This window comes from Oncorhynchus nerka, linkage group LG14, assembly GCF_034236695.1.
Source record: "Oncorhynchus nerka isolate Pitt River linkage group LG14, Oner_Uvic_2.0, whole genome shotgun sequence".
In the NCBI taxonomy this organism is placed as follows: Eukaryota; Metazoa; Chordata; class Actinopteri; order Salmoniformes; family Salmonidae; genus Oncorhynchus; species Oncorhynchus nerka.
The window spans coordinates 93,050,251-93,069,549 of record NC_088409.1 but is presented as its reverse complement, the minus strand read 5'-3'; the positions used below and the strand labels follow the sequence as shown (position 1 = coordinate 93,069,549).

The 19,299-nt window shown below is 45.9% G+C and overlaps 1 protein-coding gene across 2 annotated transcripts in view; it reads right to left on the bottom strand.

Annotated features, from left to right (window-relative positions):
• Positions 1-4,702: 4,702 nt before the first annotated feature.
• Positions 4,703-19,299, bottom strand: part of LOC115127319 (neuroserpin-like) — a 68,128-nt gene continuing 53,531 nt past the window's right edge. Inside the window, exons 2-9 of one of the 2 annotated variants that reach the window (XM_065000545.1) lie at positions 18,733-18,999; positions 17,924-18,154; positions 16,598-16,792; positions 14,426-14,630; positions 13,996-14,093; positions 9,054-9,140; positions 6,889-6,978; positions 4,703-6,750 (exon numbers count right to left, since the gene is read on the bottom strand). In XM_065000545.1, coding sequence (XP_064856617.1) covers positions 6,674-6,750; positions 6,889-6,978; positions 9,054-9,140; positions 13,996-14,093; positions 14,426-14,630; positions 16,598-16,792; positions 17,924-18,154; positions 18,733-18,985 — 1,236 coding nt within the window. In that variant the 5' untranslated portion in view covers positions 18,986-18,999 and the 3' untranslated portion in view covers positions 4,703-6,673. Of the gene's footprint in view, positions 6,751-6,888; positions 6,979-7,133; positions 7,403-9,053; positions 9,141-13,995; positions 14,094-14,425; positions 14,631-16,597; positions 16,793-17,923; positions 18,155-18,732; positions 19,000-19,299 lie in introns of those variants that run through there. The other variant, XM_065000544.1, reaches the window with a different exon arrangement.

The window sequence follows — 19,299 nt, the reverse complement described above, 5'->3', positions numbered from 1 at the left end:
CAGGGGCATTGTCATGCCGAAACAGGAAAGGGCCTTCTCCAAACTGTTCCCACAAAGTTGGAATCGTCTAGAATGTCATCGTATGCTGTAGCGTTCAGATTTCATATTTTTCAGATTGAGGGGCCTAGTCCCAACCATGAAAAACAGCCCCAGACCATTATTCCTCCTCCACCAAACTTTACAGTTGACACTATGCATTTGGGCAGGTAGCGTTCTGCTGGCATCCTCCAAACCCAGATTCCTCACAACGTCAGCAACGGGACTGGCTGAAATAGCCAAATCCACTCATTTGAAGGAGTATATATAGTGTATGAAGGAGTGAGCGAGATTGAGTGGGATGAAAGTGAGAGAGAGAGAGAGAGAGACAGAGAGACAGAGAGACAGAGAGAGAGAGACAGAGAGAGAGAGACAGAGAGAGACAGAGAGACAGAGAGGGTGAGAGAGACAGAGAGAGAGAGACAGAGAGAGAGAGACAGATAGAGAGAGTGAGACGGAGAGAGAGAGAGAGAGGGAGAGTGAGAGAGAGACAGAGAGAGAGAGAGAGAGAGAGAGAGAGGGGAGAGAGAGACAGAGAGAGAGAGAGAGACAGAGGGTGAGAGAGACAGAGAGAGACAGAGAGGGTGAGAGAGACAGAGAGGGTGAGACAGAGAGAGGGTGAGACAGAGAGACAGAGAGAGAGAGACAGAGGGAGAGACAGAGAGACAGAGAGAGAGAGAGAGACACAGAGACAGAGACAGAGAGAGACACAGAGACAGAGACAGAGACAGAGACAGAGAGAAGCTTCAGAGCCAGAAGAAAAGAAAAAACAATCATGTAAAACCAAGCCTTGTGAACATCACCATAAATTCTTCTCTTCAGGCCTGTTTTTCTATCATAGGCCTAAAACCTCAAGCTCTACTGCTTCTGTAGTCCACTCCTCAAGTACCTGCGCCTTGATGAAACCCTCTGCTGTCTGGTTTCGGTTAGGGTGAACTCTGCCTCGCTCACCGGGGCGGTCGCCATAACCCGACCAGGTATCATGAGTTTATAAAAGGAACCTGGATAGTAATGTTTGTATCATTAATATAGTCTATTTTCGTGTATACTAGTAATAATTGTGGCAATTGTCTAGCCTATATAACCTTTAGGCTTGTTGCATGGAAAAATAACCATAGCCATCAGTAATACAGCCTAGGCTAATGAAAGACTATAGAAGGAAAAATCATACTTAGTCTACATGCAAACCAGTCAACACTTTTTGCTTGTTAAGTCTACATTTGTAAAAAAAATAATAATAATAATAATTCAACTTCAAGCACTGCTCAACGGAAGAATAAAATGACAACATAAAAACATTAATTGGCCATTTTACCCACCTTTCGGACATCTCCCAAAGTTATACCGAATTTCTTTGGTCTTTAGCACGTTATGAACGGAGCGTAGAAGTACAACGCTGTAGTTTCCCAGGGGGCGAAATGCCCCGTTAGTCCTGGCGTAACGACTGCTTCAGTGTCTGGACGCATACAGAGACCTGCGTCTGTGTGCGCTCGCATAGCGGTAGAGGCAGGTTACAGGGGGCAGGTCACTCGCGTAGGTTGTGTCACCAAGTTATCTCTGTGTCGCACAGGCAGGAGGGAAATGTACAGGGGTCATTTAGATTCCAGTACATAAAGACAAAGACACTCGGTCAGGTCAGCAGAGGTGGAAATGATCAAATGCATAATGTTTAAAAGCATTCTCAGTTAGCCTGGTGTTTGTCAGACCATGAGACATCCCAAAAATCAGTACTTTAACGAAAATGTCTGTAGGGTCCGAAAAACTCATTTATAGGCCATGGAAAGATGAGGCTCACGAGCAAGATGGTGGTCTCCGTTTTTCTCTACGACCGCACAAGCCCCACGGGACTGGTCTGAAGTCAACACCGTCGATGTGCCAAATTCTGTTTGTTGCGTCCGAACGGTTTGCGCTACAAACGAATGTGACCCCCCTGTGGAAAGGGGAGATTCTCGGTTTCGCTCTAAGACCCCCACAAGTGTCACGGGATTCTTCTGAATGTAACCAGTACCTGTTTAAAAAAAAAAATAATGTATGGAAGTACGGAGGCCATTTTGTGCCTACCCTTAAAAAAAGGAGTGAAATAGGGCCTATGTGTAGATAGAGGACAGACACTTTAAAACCTTGTTCCTTTGTTCCTTATTTTGTTGACTGTATTTTTTGTTGTTGCCATTTATGAATGTGTTGTTCAATGCGTTTCTATGAGCTATATTAGTGAAAGCCAAATTCAATATTTTAATAACATAATTTTTAAATATATATTTTTTTATATATGAAAGCTTCCAAAAAATTCAAAATCAAATATGTTAAAATCCATATTATGAAAATCTTAAAACAATTCCAGAATTTCTTGCCTGTTTGAAATGACAAGTAGTCTAGGCATAAGGATGATCACATATTTGTTGTACTTTTTACCCATTTTTACAGTCTTGTCCCATCGCATCAACTCCCTTACGGACTTGGGAGAGGCGAAGGTCGAGAGCCATGTGTCCTCCAAAACACAACCCTGCCCAGACACACTGCTTCTTGACACACTGCTCGCTTAACCCAGAAGCCAGCCACACCAATGTGTTGGAGGAAACACAACCCTGCCCAGACACACTGCTTCTTGACACACTGCTCGCTTAACCCAGAAGCCAGCCACACCAATGTGTCGGAGGAAACATCGTCCAGCTGGAGACCGAAGTCAGCGTGCATTGTGCCCAGTCGCCACAAGGAGTCGCTAGAGCGCGATGGGACAAGGACATCCCAACAGGCCAAATCCTTCCTAACACGGACGACACTGGGCCAATTTTGCGCCACCTCACGGGTCTCTGGGTCGCGGTCGGCTGCGACACAGCCCGGGATCGAACCTGGCTCTGTAGTGACGCCTCTAGCACTGATCAGTGCCTTAGACCGCTGCGCCACTCGGGAGTCCTATCACGTATTTTGATTGAGTAGCATTCCGTTAAGAAATAAATTAGAATATTATTTATTGCTTTTAATTAAACACAAAAGTGATCATGTTTGTTTCGTTTTATTGCATCCTTTAAATACAGAAATGAGCTTTTCTTGGTTTGAGAAAAAAAAACATTAAATATGAGAAAGATATAGATTAATGCTCCATTCCCATAAACACAATTGAATTTGAGCTCAAAGGAAAGCAGTCTGGACTTTCCCACTTTTATTCTGGCGCAAGGCCTCCAACAACCTTTGATTCAATTAACTGTAGGGTCATGTGCGCGCTGATCAATCACGTTCTGGGACAGGACGTGCTGCGCTGTACAGCGGTGCTCACTATTGGACCTGGATACCAAATGAATAGATCTTCGGGAAGAACGCTGTTCTATATCCCACTCACCCCGTGACTGAACCCACAGTGGCTCGTCCATCTCGGACATTGACTTCTCAATAGCACATGTAAATAGTATGAAGTGGCTTCTGTAATGATAGGATTATACTGCCTACATTGTTCTGTAATTATATTATACTGCCTACATTTTCGTGTAATTATATTATACTGCCTACATTGTCTGTAATTATATTATACTGCCTACATTGTCTGTAATTATATTATACTGCCTACATTGTCTGTAATTATATTATACTGCCTACATTGTCTGTAATTATATTATACTGCCTACATTGTCTGTAATTATATTATACTGCCTACATTGTCTGTAATTATATTAAACTGCCTACATTGTTCTGTAATTATATTATACTGCCTACATTGTTCTGTAATTATATTATACTGCCTACATTGTCTGTAATTATATTATACTGCCTACATTGTTCTGTAATTATATTATACTGCCTACATTGTATGATAATGTTGCCAACATGGTTCTGTAGTGATATGATAATGTTGACAATATGGTTCTGTAGTGATATGATAATGTTGACAACATGGTTCTGTAGTGATATGATAATGTTGACAACATGGTTCTGTAGTGATATGATAATGTTGACAACATGGTTCTGTAGTGATACGATAATGTTGACAACATGGTTCTGTAGTGATATGATAATGTTGACAATATGGTTCTGTAGTGATATGATAATGTTGACAATATGGTTCTGTAGTGATATGATAATGTTGACAACATGGTTCTGTAGTGATATGATAATGTTGCCAACATGGTTCTGTAGTGATATGATAATGTTGACAACATGGTTCTCTAGTGATATGATAATGTTGCCAACATGGTTCTGTAGTGATATGATGTTGCCAGCATGGTTCTGTAGTGATATGATGTTGCCAGCATGGTTCTGTAGTGATATGATAATGCCTACAGCTTCCTTTCCATCATCTGCAATGATGAGAGGAAGCCTCTGAGCTGCAGCCTCATTCCCTAATCTTGTCTGTCCTCCAGTGTGCCATTGACTACTTCTGTGATCAGACCTCTCTCCCCCCTTCCATGCCAAATGATGGTCCTATACTTGCCCCCCAAAATAATATTGCTCAGATTTGGTACAGGCCTACTCTGTTCTCGCTACTGTGAGGTATAGTGATGCATCCAGAGGACTTGTCAAGGTCATTTCCAGTCTTAACGTGACAATATGGCCTTTTACCTCAGAGGGTCATCATTAGAGTAGAGTAATCACAATGCTACTGCACAGGTATAAGAGCAATTTAATATAAAGTAGTGTTACCAAATACAATTATATACAAAAAGACACCAGACAATTGTAACTGGAACACGATGATGTTTAATTTTCAAGTAAAAGAGTAAATACAGCTGGTGTTTATAATTTCTCCCTGTTTCATCGCCGTCTCCAACTGCACACACCTCTTAGCAACCTGTTCACCTACCTGCTAAAAAGCACCTCCACTAAAATCAACAACTCATAAGGCATATTAGTTCATCAGGATTGTAACCAAGTACCTTTAGCATAAAAAAAAAAGAGGAACCAAGATAGAATTACTAAGATTCTGTGTGATTAAATAAATCAATTATCTGCACACGTTTTTGTTGTTGTTGTTGTTGTTGTTGTTGCAATAAATATCTAGTCTGGTATCTAAGACAGTAGTTAATGTACAAGGATATGATGGTGGTGGTTTGGGAGACACACCTTAAAACGACAGTGTGTGTGTGTGTGTGAGTGTGAGTGTGTGTGTGTGTGTGTGTGGCTAGTGAATTTAAAGGAGCAGTGCATGGATATGTAATTTATTTCTACTGATCCAATAGATAATAGAAAACATTATTTTTCTCTAATATTTTCAATAGTATGTGGACACCCATTCAAATTAGTGGATTCGGTTATTTCAACCACACCCTGTTGCTGACAAGCGTAACAAAATCGAGCACACAGCCATGCAATCTCCATAGACAAACATTGGCAGTAGAATGACCCGTACTGAAGAGCTCAGTGACTTTCAATGTGCACCTTTCCAACAATTCAGTTCCTCAAATGTTTGTCCTGCTCGAGCTGCCCCGGTCAACTAAGTGCGGTTATTGTGAAGTGGAAACGTCTAGGAGTAACAACGGCTCAGCCGCAAAGTGGTAGGCCACACAAGCTCATAGAACGGGACTGCTGAGTGCTGAAGCTCGTAGTGTACAACTTCTGTCCTCGGTTGCAACACTCACTACCGAGTTCCAAACTGCCTCTGGAAGCAACGTCAGCAAAATAACTGTTTGTCGGGAGCTTCATGAAATGAGTTTCCATGGCCGAGCAGCCGCACACAAGACAAGATCACCATGCGGAATGCTAAGCATCGGCTGGAGTGGTGTAAAGCTCGCCGCCATTGGACTCTGTAGCAGTGAAAACACGTTCTCTGGAGTGATGAATCACGCTTAACCATCTAGCAATCCGATGGACGAATCTGGGTTTGGCAGATGCCAGGAGAACACTACCTGCCCCAATGCATAGTGTCAACTGTAAAGTTTGGTGGAGGAGGAATAATGGTCTGGTGCTGTTTTTCACGGTTCAGGCTAGGCTCCTTAGTTCCAGTGAAGGGAAATGTTAATGCTACAGCATACAATTACATTCTAGATGATTCTGTGCTGCCAACTTTGTGGCAACAGTTTGGGGAAGGCCCTTTCCTGTTTAAGCATGACCAGGCCCCCGTGCACAAAGCGATACGGAAATGGTTTGTCGAGATCAGTGTGAGAGAACTTGACTGGCCTGCACAGAACCCTGACCTCAACCCCATCGAACACCTTTTGGATGAATTGTAAAGTCGACTGCGAGCCAGGCCTAATCTCCCAACACCAGTGCCCGACCTCACTAATGCTCTTGTGACTGAATGGAAGCAAGTCCCCTCAGCAATGTTCCAACATCTAGTGGAAAGCCTTCCTAGAGGAGTGGAGGCTGTTATAGCAGCAAAGGGGGGACCAACTCCATATTAATGCCCATGAGTTTGGAATGAGATGTTCGATGAGCAGGTGTCCTCATACTTTTATTCATGTTGTGTATTTACATCTCTCTCCCTCTCTCTTGTGGTTAAAGCTTACAGTATCAAAACACAGTCACATTATATGTATATATAATATATAGAATAGGAATAATATATATTCTCGATAAGAGTATAAAAACACAGCCAGCGATGGGGAGAGGAAAGGTTGTGGCCTCGTTTTGCCTGGATCTGATTGGTTCTGAGCATATGACCGCATAGCAGGATAGCAGCACACTGGAATCCCATTGGCCGTCTTCATAGTTACATGGAGTCGTTGTCGAAGTCAGTAGGGTCGATGACCTCTGGCGTCATAACCCTGCCCATGAACAGGATAGAACCTGGAGAGGAGGAGAGAAAGAAACCGTCAGAGAAGACACTAGGGTCAGACACATCGAGAAGGAGACAGAGACTGACTGGACGGACAACAGACAGACAGACAGACAGACAGACAGACAGACCGACGGCGTAACACACACCTGTCCTGCGGTTTCTGATGATGAAGAAGAAGGGATGATCAGCCATGACCTGAGGGTACAGAACCAGAGTCCTGGTGAGGGCTATCATTCCTACAGGACACAGAGAGAGAGAGAGAGAGAACATTCATGACCTGAGGGTACAGAACCAGAGTCCTGGTGAGGGCTATCATTCCTACAGGACACAGAGAGGGAGAGAGAGAGAGAGAGAACATTCATGACCTGAGGGTACAGAACCAGAGTCCTGGTGAGGGCTATCATTCCTACAGGACAGAGAGAGAGAGAGAGAGAACATTCATGACCTGAGGGTACAGAACCAGAGTCCTGGTGAGGGCTATCATTCCTACAGGACACAGAGAGGGAGATAGAGAGAGAGAACATTCATGACCTGAGGGTACAGAACCAGAGTCCTGGTGAGGGCTATCATTCCTACAGGACACAGAGAGGGAGAGAGAGAGAGAGAGAACATTCATGACCTGAGGGTACAGAACCAGAGTCCTGGTGAGGGCTATCATTCCTACAGGACACAGAGAGGGAGAGAGAGAGAGAGAACATTCATGACCTGAGGGTACAGAGTCCTGGTGAGGGCTATCATTCCTACAGGACACAGAGAGGGAGAGAGAGAGAACATTCAACACACGGGGAAGATTCTCAGTTGCATACTTCTCTCTCCTTTCTCCTTGCCTCCTTCTCAAAACCCATTGGATAAGAAAGCCAGGAGTCCCTCCCATCTGCCCTTCTCCTCCAATGGGGTTTAAGAAGGAGGCGAGGAGTATACCATTGAGTGTCATTTAAATTGACTGACACTGAACAGTCAGCAGGAGGGGCACTGTTTATATACTGTATCATTCATATGGAACACAGTACTACAGGGGGAAGACAACACAGTACTACAGGGGGAAGACAACACAGTACTACAGGGGGAAGACAACACAGTACTACAGGGGGAAGACAACACACAGGATCGACTCTGACAGAGATTGACAAGAAGAATAGAAAAGAGACAGGGTACTAATAGATGGAGAGAGAGAGAGAGAGAGAGAGAGGGGGGTAGAGAGAGAGAGAGACAGAGAGAGAGAGATACATAGAGGTAGAGAGAGAGAGGTAGAGAGAGAGAGAGACAGAGAGAGAGAGATATACAGAGGTAAAGAGAGAGAGAGAGAGGTAGAGAGAGAGAGAAAGAGGTAGAGAGAGAGAGAGGTAGAGAGAGAGATAGAGATATAGAGGTAAAGAGAGAGAGAGATATATATATAGAGGTAAAGAGAGAGAGAGAGAGAGAGAGAGGGGGTAGAGAGAGAGATAAATAGAGGTAGAGAGAGAGAGGTAGAGAGAGAGAGAGATATAGGTAAAGAGAGAGAGAGAGGTAGAAAGAGAGAGAGAGAGGTAAAGAGAGAGAGAGAGAGAGAGAGAGAGGTAGAGAGAGAGAGAGGTAGAGAGAGAGAGATAGAGAGAGAGATAAATAGAGGTAGAGAGAGAGAGGTAGAGAGAGAGAGAGATATAGGTAAAGAGAGAGAGGTAGAGGTAGAGAGAGAGAGAGAGGGGGGTAGAGAGAGAGAGGTAGAGAGAGAGAGGTAGAGATAGAGGTAAAGAGAGAGAGAGAGAAAGAGAGAGAGAGGTAGAGAGAGAGAGGTAGAGAGAGAGAGAGGTAGAGAGAGAGAGAGAGGTAGAGAGAGAGATAAATAGAGGTAGAGAGAGAGAGAGAGATAGAGGTAAAGAGAGAGAGGTAGAGGTAGAGGTAGAGAGAGAGAGAGAGAGAAAGAAAGAGAGGTAGAGAGAGAGAGAGAAAGAGGTAGAGAGAGAGAGGTAGAGAGAGAGAGGTAGAGAGAGAGAGGTAGAGAGAGAGAGAGAGAGAGAGAGAGAGAGGGGTAGAGGTAGAGAGAGAGAGAGAGGTAGAGAGAGAGAGAGAGAGAGAGAGAGAGGTAGAGAGAGATAGAGAGAGAGAGAGAGGTAGAGGTAGAGGTAGAGGTAGAGAGAGAGAGAGAGAGGTAAAGGTAGAGGTAGAGAGAGAGAGAGAGAGAGAGTAAGGGTAGACAAGGCAGACAGAATGTAATTTCAGGAAGGTAACGATGAGGTCAGTAAGGGTAATAGAGAAAGTGGACAGGATATAAAGAGGTCCTCTGATGAGGGGTGGTGGAGGTGAAGAGATGATGATGCAACCACAAGGTCACCTGATCCTGCAGCTCCCTCCGCCCCCTCCTCTGTCACCTCCAGGTAGGCCTTCTGCACCGCCTTCCCAATGAACAGGTCCTTACCGTCTGGAACACCACACACACACACACACACACACACACCACACACACACACACACACACACACACACCACACACCACACACACACACGGTAAAAACACAAAAGAGGAGACTCATTTCACACTCCAACATGTACAGTGTTTCTAACACTCCTGGCTGAGACTGTTAAAGATCTCCAACTATGTTTATCCTCTCTGACGCGCGGCGCCGTTCTGTCAACCCACCCACTCAGAATGAGGTGTCTCTTTCCGTCTGATCAGTCATATATAGAGAGTTGAGCCAATGTGGTTTCTATTTGAAAGAGCTTCACTCTCTCCTCCATGGGCGTTGCTAAGTGATAATGTACGCCTCTGCGTTGTGCTGTTTATTTCTGATAGCATTCTGAACCTACGATGATGTGTCACGACTTCCGCCGAAGTCGGTTCCTCTCTTTGGACGGGCGGCGTTCAGCGGTCGACGTCACCGGTCTTCAAGCCATGGCCGATCCACCTTTCATTTTCCATTTGTTTTGTCTTGTTTTCCCACACACCTGGTTTACATTTCCCTCATTACTTGTCGTGTACTTAAACCCTCTGTTCCCCCCCATGTCTGTGTGTGAAATTGTTTATTGTAAGTGCTTGTGCACATTGTGACTGGTGCGAGACGGGTTTTGTACCCATATTTAGTTTTTATCTGGATACAGTTGGTTTTGATAATTATACTGCTCCGGTTATTACCCAGTTCTGCTCTCCTGCGTCTGACTTCCCTGCCACTTCCCTGACTTCCCTGCCACTTCCCTGCCAGTTCCCTGACTTCCCTGCCACTTCCCTGCCACTTCCCTGACTTCCCTGCCACTTCCCTGACTTCCCTGCCACTTCCCTGACTTCCCTGCCACTTCCCTGACTTCCCTGCCACTTCCCTGACTTCCCTGCCACTTCCCTGCCACTTCCCTGACTTCCCTGACTTCCCTGCCACTTCCCTGCCACTTCCCTGACTTCCCTGCCACTTCCCTGACTTCCCTGATTTCCCTGCCTTCCCTGCCACTTCCCTGACTTCCCTGACTTCCCTGACTTCCCTGCCACTTCCCGGACTTCCCTGACTTCCCTGCCACTTCCCTGACTTCCCTGACTTCCCTGCCACTTCCCTGCCACTTCCCTGACTTCCCTGACTTCCCTGCCACCAGTAACGCCCCCCTTACATGCGGTCCAGCGAAAGCAGACATGCAACACAGTAAAGACTTGGTTACACATTATCCCCAATGCTAATCAATAAATACACTACCGTTCAAAAGTTTGGGATCACTTAGAAATGTCCTTGTTTTGAAAGTCAACTGGCAACTTCATTAAAGAGTACCTGCAAAACACCAACGTCAACAGTGAAGAGACGACTCCGGAATAGTGGCCTTCTAGGCTGAGTTGCAAAGAAAAAGACATATCTCAGACTGGCCAATAAAAAGAAAAGATTAAGGTGGGCAAAAGAACACAGACACTGGACAGAGGAACTCTGCCTAGAAGACCAGCATCCCAGAGTCGCCTCTTCACTGTTGATGTTAAGACTGATGTTTTGTGGGTTCTATTTAATGAAGCTGCCAGTTGAGGACTGTGAGGTGTCTGTTTCTCAAACTAGACACTAATGTACTTGTCCTCTTGCTCAGTTGTGCACCGGGGCCTCCCACTCCTCTTTCTATTCTGGTTATGGCCAGTTTGCTCTGTTCTGTGAAGGGAGTAGTACACAGCGCTGTACGATATCTTCAGTTTCTTGGCAGTTTCTCGCATAGAATAGCCTTCATTTCTCAGAACAAGAATAGACTGACGAGTTTCAGAAGAAAGGTTTTTGTTTCTAACCATTTTGAGCCTGTAATCAAACCCACAAATGCTGATGCTCCAGATACTCAACTAGTCTAAAGGCCAGTTTAATTGCTTATTTAGTCAGGACAACAGTTTGCAGCTGTGCTAACAATAATTGCAAAAGGGTTTTCTAATTAGCCATTTAAAATGATAAACTTGGGTTAGCTAACACAACGTGCCATTGGCTAACACAACGTGCCATTGGCTAACACAACGTGCCATTGGCTAACACAACGTGCCATTGGCTAACACAACGTGCCATTGGCTAACACAACGTGCCATTAGCTAACACAACGTGCCATTGGCTAACACAACGTGCCATTGGCTAACACAACGTGCCATTGGCTAACACAACGTGCCATTGGCTAACACAACGTGCCATTGGCTAACACAACGTGCCATTGGCTAACACAACGTGCCATTGGCTAACACAACGTGCCATTAGCTAACACAACGTGCCATTAGCTAACACAACGTGCCATTAGCTAACACAACGTGCCATTGGCTAACACAACGTGCCATTAGCTAACACAACGTGCCATTAGCTAACACAACGTGCCATTAGCTAACACAACGTGCCATTGGAACACAGGAGTGATGGTTGCTAATAATGGGCCTCTGTACGCCTATGTAGATATTCCATTAAAAACCAGCCGTTTCCAGCTACAATAGTCATTTACAACATTAACAATGTCTACACTGTATTTCTGATCAATTTGATGTTATTTTAATGGACAACAATAAAAACAAGGACATTTCTAAGTGACCCAAACTTTTGAACGGTAGTGTATGTCTGTTAAATTCACTGCTCTTGTTTATAGCAGGTCATTTCCTGGCACAGCAAGAAGAGGACTGGCCACCCCTCAGAGCCTGGTTCCTCTCTACCTGGCACAGCAAGAAGAGGACTGGCCACCCCTCAGAGCCTGGTTCCTCTCTACCTGGCACAGCAAGAAGAGGACTGGCCACCCCTCAGAGCCTGGTTCCTCTCTACCTGGCACAGCAAGAAGAGGACTGGCCACCCCTCAGAGCCTGGTTCCTCTCTACCTGGCACAGCAAGAAGAGGACTCGCCACCCCTCAGAGCCTGGTTCCTCTCTACCTGGCACAGCAAGAAGAGGACTGGCCACCCCTCAGAGCCTGGTTCCTCTCTACCTGGCACAGCAAGAAGAGGACTGGCCACCCCTCAGAGCCTGGTTCCTCTCTACCTGGCACATCAAGAAGAGGACTGGCCACCCCTCAGAGCCTGGTTCCTCTCTACCTGGCACAGCAAGAAGAGGACTGGCCACCCCTCAGAGCCTGGTTCCTCTCTACCTGGCACAGCAAGAAGAGGACTGGCCACCCCTCAGAGCCTGGTTCCTCTCTAGGTTTCTTCCTAGGTTTTGGCCTTTCTAGGGAGTTTTTCCTAGCCACCGTGCTGCTACACCTGCATTGTTCGCTGTTTGGGGTTTTAGGCTACATTTGATTGATTGATTTCATAGGTTACTGTCTGTAGGGCTCTGGTTGCTCTGTTTATAGCAGGTCATTTCATAGGTTACTGTCTGTAGGGCTCTGGTTGCTCTGTTTATAGCAGGTAATTTCATAGGTTACTGTCTGTAGGGCTCTGGTTGCTCTGTTTACACCAGGTCATTTCATAGGTTACTGTCTGTAGGGCTCTGGTTGCTCTGTTTACACCAGGTAATTTCATAGGTTACTGTCTGTAGGGCTCTGGTTGCTGTAGGGCTCTGGTTGCTGTAGGGCTCTGGTTGCTGTAGGGCTCTGGTTGCTGTAGGGCTCTGGTTGCTGTAGGGCTCTGGTTGCTCTGTTTACAGCAGGTCATTCCATAGGTTACTGTCTGTAGGGCTCTGGTTGCTCTGTTTATAGCAGGTCATTTCATAGGTTACTGTCTGTAGGGCTCTGGTTGCTCTGTTTATAGCAGGTCATTTCATAGGTTACTGTCTGTAGGGCTCTGGTTGCTCTGTCTACAGCAGGTCATTTCATAGGTTACTGTCTGTAGGGCTCTGGTTGCTCTGTTTATAGCAGGTCATTTCATAGGTTACTGTCTGTAGGGCTCTGGTTGCTCTGTTTACACCAGGTCATTTCATAGGTTACTGTCTGTAGGGCTCTGGTTGCTCTGTTTACACCAGGTCATTTCATAGGTTACTGTCTGTAGGGCTCTGGTTGCTCTGTTTACACCAGGTCATTTCATAGGTTACTGTCTGTAGGGCTCTGGTTGCTCTGTCTACAGCAGGTCATTTCATAGGTTACTGTCTGTAGGGCTCTGGTTGCTCTGTTTACACCAGGTCATTTCATAGGTTACTGTCTGTAGGGCTCTGGTTGCTCTGTCTACAGCAGGTCATTTCATAGGTTACTGTCTGTAGGGCTCTGGTTGCTCTGTTTACACCAGGTCATTTCATAGGTTACTGTCTGTAGGGCTCTGGTTGCTCTGTTTACACCAGGTCATTTCATAGGTTACTGTCTGTAGGGCTCTGGTTGCTCTGTCTACAGCAGGTCATTTCATAGGTTACTGTCTGTAGGGCTCTGGTTGCTCTGTCTACAGCAGGTCATTTCATAGGTTACTGTCTGTAGGGCTCTGGTTGCTCTGTCTACAGCAGGTAATTTCATAGGTTACTGTCTGTAGGGCTCTGGTTGCTGTTTACACCAGGTCATTTCATAGGTTACTGTCTGAACAGCTGTTGTATAGTTACATCACCAACATTTATAGAATAAAAACTAAAAACTGCAATGTTGAACTATTCTGTTGGTTTGGAAAAGTTTGTGCTTGTTCTCTGTTGACAGGAAGTGATGTCAGAGCTCATCCCTGAAAAGTACAGGGACCAAGGTCACCAGGATGACACACGGATGATTCACGCGAACACGTAAACACGAAGAGTATTAGCCAGGGAATCTTTCTCCGGGAGGTTGGTCAGTTTCTCTGATGCTGTTGGATGTTCCCTCATATTGTATAATTACATTAGATGTATTAAACACTGCTTTATTCCTCAGACCCTACTTTCCCCCACAACCACAACCAATTAAAGACCAACAATAACATCTCACCTGTCATGGCGGACAGGTCAGCATCTCTACTGAAGATGTTCTTGATGCCCAGATCCTGCAGAGTCTCCTTCAGATCTACCTTCTGCTCAACCTTAAACCTGACAACACACAAACATACAATGGAACAAGTGTGTGTGTGTGTGTGTGTGTGTGTGTGTGTGTGTGTGTGTGTGTGTGAGAGAGTGAGCGTGTGAGTGAGTGTGTATGTGTGTGTGTGAGTAAGTGTGTGTGTGTGTGTGTGAGTGTGAGTGTGCGTGTGAGTGAGTGTGTATGTGTGTGTGTGAGTGAGCATGTGAGTAAGTGTGTGTGTGTGTGTGTGTGAGTGAGCGTGTGAGTGTGTGTGTATGTGAGTGAGTGAGCGTGTGAGTGTGTATGTGTGTGAGTGAGTGAGCGTGTGAGTGTGTGAGTGTGTGTGTGTTTTGTCCTCTACCTGGGCAGGTAGACCTCCACCTTCTGCCTCTTGACGTTGTTGGCCCACTCCTCCAAGAGAGGGGCTCTGATGATTGGCTCCAGGACTGCCAGGGGGACTTCCTGTCTGGGTAACACCACCAGCATGCTCATGTCCTCTCCTTCATAGGGCATCTCCAACACCTGGTACACACCACCTGCCTCGGATGAACCATCACTGAACTCACCTGACAGACAGACAGACAGACAGACAGACAGACAGACAGACAGACAGACAGACAGACAGACAGACAGACAGACAGACAGACAGACAGACAGACACACAGGCAGATAGACACACAGGCAGATAGACACACAGGCACACACACACACACACACACACACACACACAGAGACAGACACAGACAGACAGGTAGGCAATGTCAGAGACACAATATCAGACAAGAGTCTGTGGTTGTGAGAGAGACAGAGGAGACAGAGGAGACAGAGACAGAAGAGACAGAGACAGAAGAGACAGAAGAGACAGAGGAGACAGAGGAGACAGAGGAGACAGAAGAGACAGAGGCAACAGAAGAGACAGAGACAGAAGAGACAGAGGAGACAGAAGAGACAGAGACAGAGGAGACAGAGACAGAGGCAACAGAAGAGACAGAGACAGAAGAGACAGAGGAGACAGAGGAGACAGAAGAGACAGAAGAGACAGAGGAGACAGAAGAGACAGAAGAGACAGAAGAGACAGAGACAGAGGCAACAGAAGAGACAGAGACAGAAGAGACAGAGGAGACAGAAGAGACAGAAGAGACAGAGGCAACAGAAGAGACATAGACAGAAGAGACAGAGGAGACAGAGGAGACAGAAGAGACAGAGACAGAAGAGACAGAAGAGACAGAGACAGAGGCAACAGAAGAGACAGAGACAGAAGAGACAGAGGAGACAGAAGAGACAGAGACAGAGGCAACAGAAGAGACAGAGACAGAGGAGACAGAGGAGACAGAAGAGACAGAAGAGACAGAAGAGACAGAAGAGACAGAGGAGACAGAGGAGACAGAAGAGACAGAAGAGACAGAGGAGACAGAAGAGACAGAAGAGACAGAGACAGAGGCAACAGAAGAGACATAGACAGAAGAGACAGAAGAGACAGAGACAGAGGCAACAGAAGAGACAGAGACAGAAGAGACAGAGGAGACAGAAGAGACAGAAGAGACAGAGACAGAGGCAACAGAAGAGACATAGACAGAAGAGACAGAGGAGACAGAAGAGACAGAGACAGAAGAGACAGAAGAGACAGAGACAGAAGAGACAGAGACAGAAACAGAAGAGACAGAGGCAACAGAAGAGACAGAGACAGAAGAGACAGAGACAGAAGAGACAGAGACAGAAAAGACAGAAGAGACAGAAGAGACAGAGGAGACAGAAGAGACAGAAGAGACAGAAGAGACAGAAGAGACAGAAGAGACAGAGACAGAAGAGGCAGAGGACACAGAAGAGACAGAGACAGAAGAGGCAGAGACAGAAGAGACAGAGACAGAAGAGGCAGAGACAGAAGAGACAGAAGAGGAGGAAACAGAAGAGGCAGAGACAGAAGAGGCAGAGACAGAAGAGGCAGAGACAGAAGAGACAGAGACAGAAGAGACGGAGACAGAAGAGACAGAGACAGAAGAGACAGAGACAGAAGAGACAGAAGAGGCAGAGACAGAAGAGACAGAGACAGAAGAGACAGAGACAGAAGAGGCAGAGACAGAAGAGACAGAGACAGAAGAGGCAGAGACAGAAGAGGCAGAGACAGAAGAGACAGAGACAGAAGAGACAGAGGCAGAAGAGACAGAGGCAGAAGAGACAGAGACAGAAGAGACAGAGGCAGAAGAGACAGAGACAGAAGAGACAGAAGAGGCAGAGACAGAAGAGACAGAGACAGAAGAGACAGAGACAGAAGAGACAGAAGAGAAAGAGACAGAAGAGACAAGATAAGAATAGCACTTCCTAGAACTTTTTTGTGTGTGTGTGTATGTGTGTGTGTGTGAGAGAGTGTGTATGTTTGTGATAGAGTATATGATGTATATAAAGACATCTCTTGGGGGACCTGTTTCTATTCCCACTGGTACATGAGAGTTTACACACACACACACACACACACACACACACACACACACACACACACACACACACACACACACACACACACACACACCCCTACCATAGTAGAAGTCTCCCTGCTGGTACATCATGTGTGTCTGGGCCTCACTCCCGTCGTCTTTGCTGAAGGAGAAGGTTCTGGTGTTTTCCGGTCTGAACTGGTTCTTCCAGCTACCCCGGAAGTACACCGCGTTGACCAGGGTCAGCTGGGTCACACTGCTGAAGTCATCAGCTGACAGCAGGTCACGGATCTTACCTGGAGAGAGAGAGAGAGACACACACACACACACACACACACACACACACACACACACACACACACACACACACACACACACACACAGTGGTTAACCTCTTGAAGCTAGGGGGCACTATTTTTATGTTTGGAAAAATAATGTTCCCTAAGTAAGTTTCCAAAACTGTCAAAATATTGTCTGTGAGTATAACAGAACTGATATTGCAGTCGAAACCCTGAGAACAATCAAACCAGGAAGTGGCTTCTATTTTGAACACTTCATGTTCCATAGCCTGCCATTGCTCCAATTAAAGGGATATCAACCAGATTCCCCTTTCTATCACTTCCTCAAGGTGTCAACAGTCTTCAGACATAGTTTCAGGCTTTTATTTTGAAAAATGAGCCAGAACGATAACATCGTGTCAAGTGGTCACATGAGTTTTGCTTGAGCAACAGAATTAGGTAACAGAATTAGGTATTGCTTTTCCCTTTCCTACCAATAAAGACATTTGCGGTTGATATATTATCCATTATATATTTTAAAAACAACCTGAGGATTGATTATAAAAAACGTTTGACATGTTTCTGTGGACATTATGGAAATTATTTGGAATTTGTCTGCGTTGTCGTGACCGCTCTTTCCTGTGGATTTCTGAACAATGCGCCAAACAAACGGCGGTATTTTGGATATAAAAATAATCTTCATGGAACAAAAGGAACATTTGTTGTGTAACTGGGAGTCTTGTGAGTGAAAACATCCGAAGATCATCAAAGGTAAACGATTAATTTGATTGCTTTTCTGATTATGGTGACCAACCTACCTGATGCTAAGTGTACATAATGATATCCTAGGCTATCGATAAACTTACACAAACGCTTGGATTGCTTTCGCTGTAAAGCATCATTTTAAAATCTGAGACGACAGGTGGATTAACAAAAGGCTAAACTGTGTTTTGCAATATAGCACTTGTGATTTCATGAATATGAATTTTAGTAATATTATTTGACTGTGGTGCTATGCTATTCAGCGGTTGCTGATGACAATTATCCCTCTTAAGGGATGGGTAGCGTCAAGAAGTTTTAACTTATATGCATGCCTGTATATATAACCACATGCATCAGCATTAGGTGAGACTGACTCCACAGACTCACTCTCAGTGTGGTTCTCCACCCATCCATTGATCTGCTCTGCCACGGCGGCTGATTCGCTGAAGTCCACCGTCTCCACCTCCGCCCGGAAGTACTTCCTCATCAGCCGCAGGAACTCCGGGTTAAAGGTCACGCCGCTCTGCAGGAAGAGGGAGTTGGCCAATCTGATGATGTAGTGGGCGTCGTCTTCAGACAGAGCCCCTGTCAGGTTCTGGAGCAGAGAGAACTCCTCATCTGGGAGACGGAGAGACAGACGACTGACTCACTGGGAGGTGGCTGTGTGTGTGTGTGTTCTGAGGTGTGTATACCTGTAGATAGGTGGCTGTGTGAGTGTGTGTTCTGAGGTGTGTATACCTGTAGATAGGTGGCTGTGTGAGTGTGTGTTCTGAGGTGTGTATACCTGTAGATAGGTGGCTGTGTGAGTGTGTGTTCTGAGGTGTGTAAACCTGTAGATAGGTGGCTGTGTGTGTGTGTGTTCTGAGGTGTGTAAACCTGTAGATAGGTGGCTGTGTGTGTGTGTTCTGAGGTGTGTAAACCTGTAGATAGGTGGCTGTGTGTGTGTGTGTTCTGAGGTGTGTATACCTGTAGATAGGTGGCTGTGTGTGTGTGTGTTCTGAGGTGTGTAAACCTGTAGATAGGTGGCTGTGTGTGTGTGTGTTCTGAGGTGTGTAAACCTGTAGATAGGTGGCTGTGTGAGTGTGTGTTCTGAGGTGTGTATACCTGTAGATAGGTGGCTGTGTGAGTGTGTGTTCTGAGGTGTGTAAACCTGTAGATAGGTGGCTGTGTGAGTGTGTGTTCTGAGGTGTGCATACCTGTCGGTAGGTGGCTGAAGCCGACAGCCTGGCGTATCTGTGTGAGGGAGGCCCCGCGGGCCCCCAGCTCCACCATGCCCAGGGCCACAGCCACACTGAGGGGGGAGAAGATGATGTTGTCGTCCCCCCCGCGCGCCTGCAGCTGGTGGTACAGTCTGACAGAGAACTCTGCCGTGGTGTCCTCCGGAATGTCAGCCGCACGGCAACCAGGGCCCGGCAAAAGGAGGAGGGGCAGGAGGCCGATAATCAACATGGGAATCTTGAGAGCTAGAGAGAGAGAGAGAGAGAGAGAGAGAAGGAGAGAGAGAGAGAGAGACAGAGAGAGAGAGAGAGAGAGAGAGACACTTTTTAGTTAGATAAACTTGGATTTTTTGGCAAGGACATATACAGGATACTACCCTCCACAGCATAACCTTCACTATGTGACCAGGACATATACAGGATACTACCCTCCACAACATAACCTTCACTATGTCACAAGGACATATACAGGATACTACCCTCCACAACATAACCTTCACTATGTCACCAGGACATATACAGGATACTACCCTCCACAACATAACC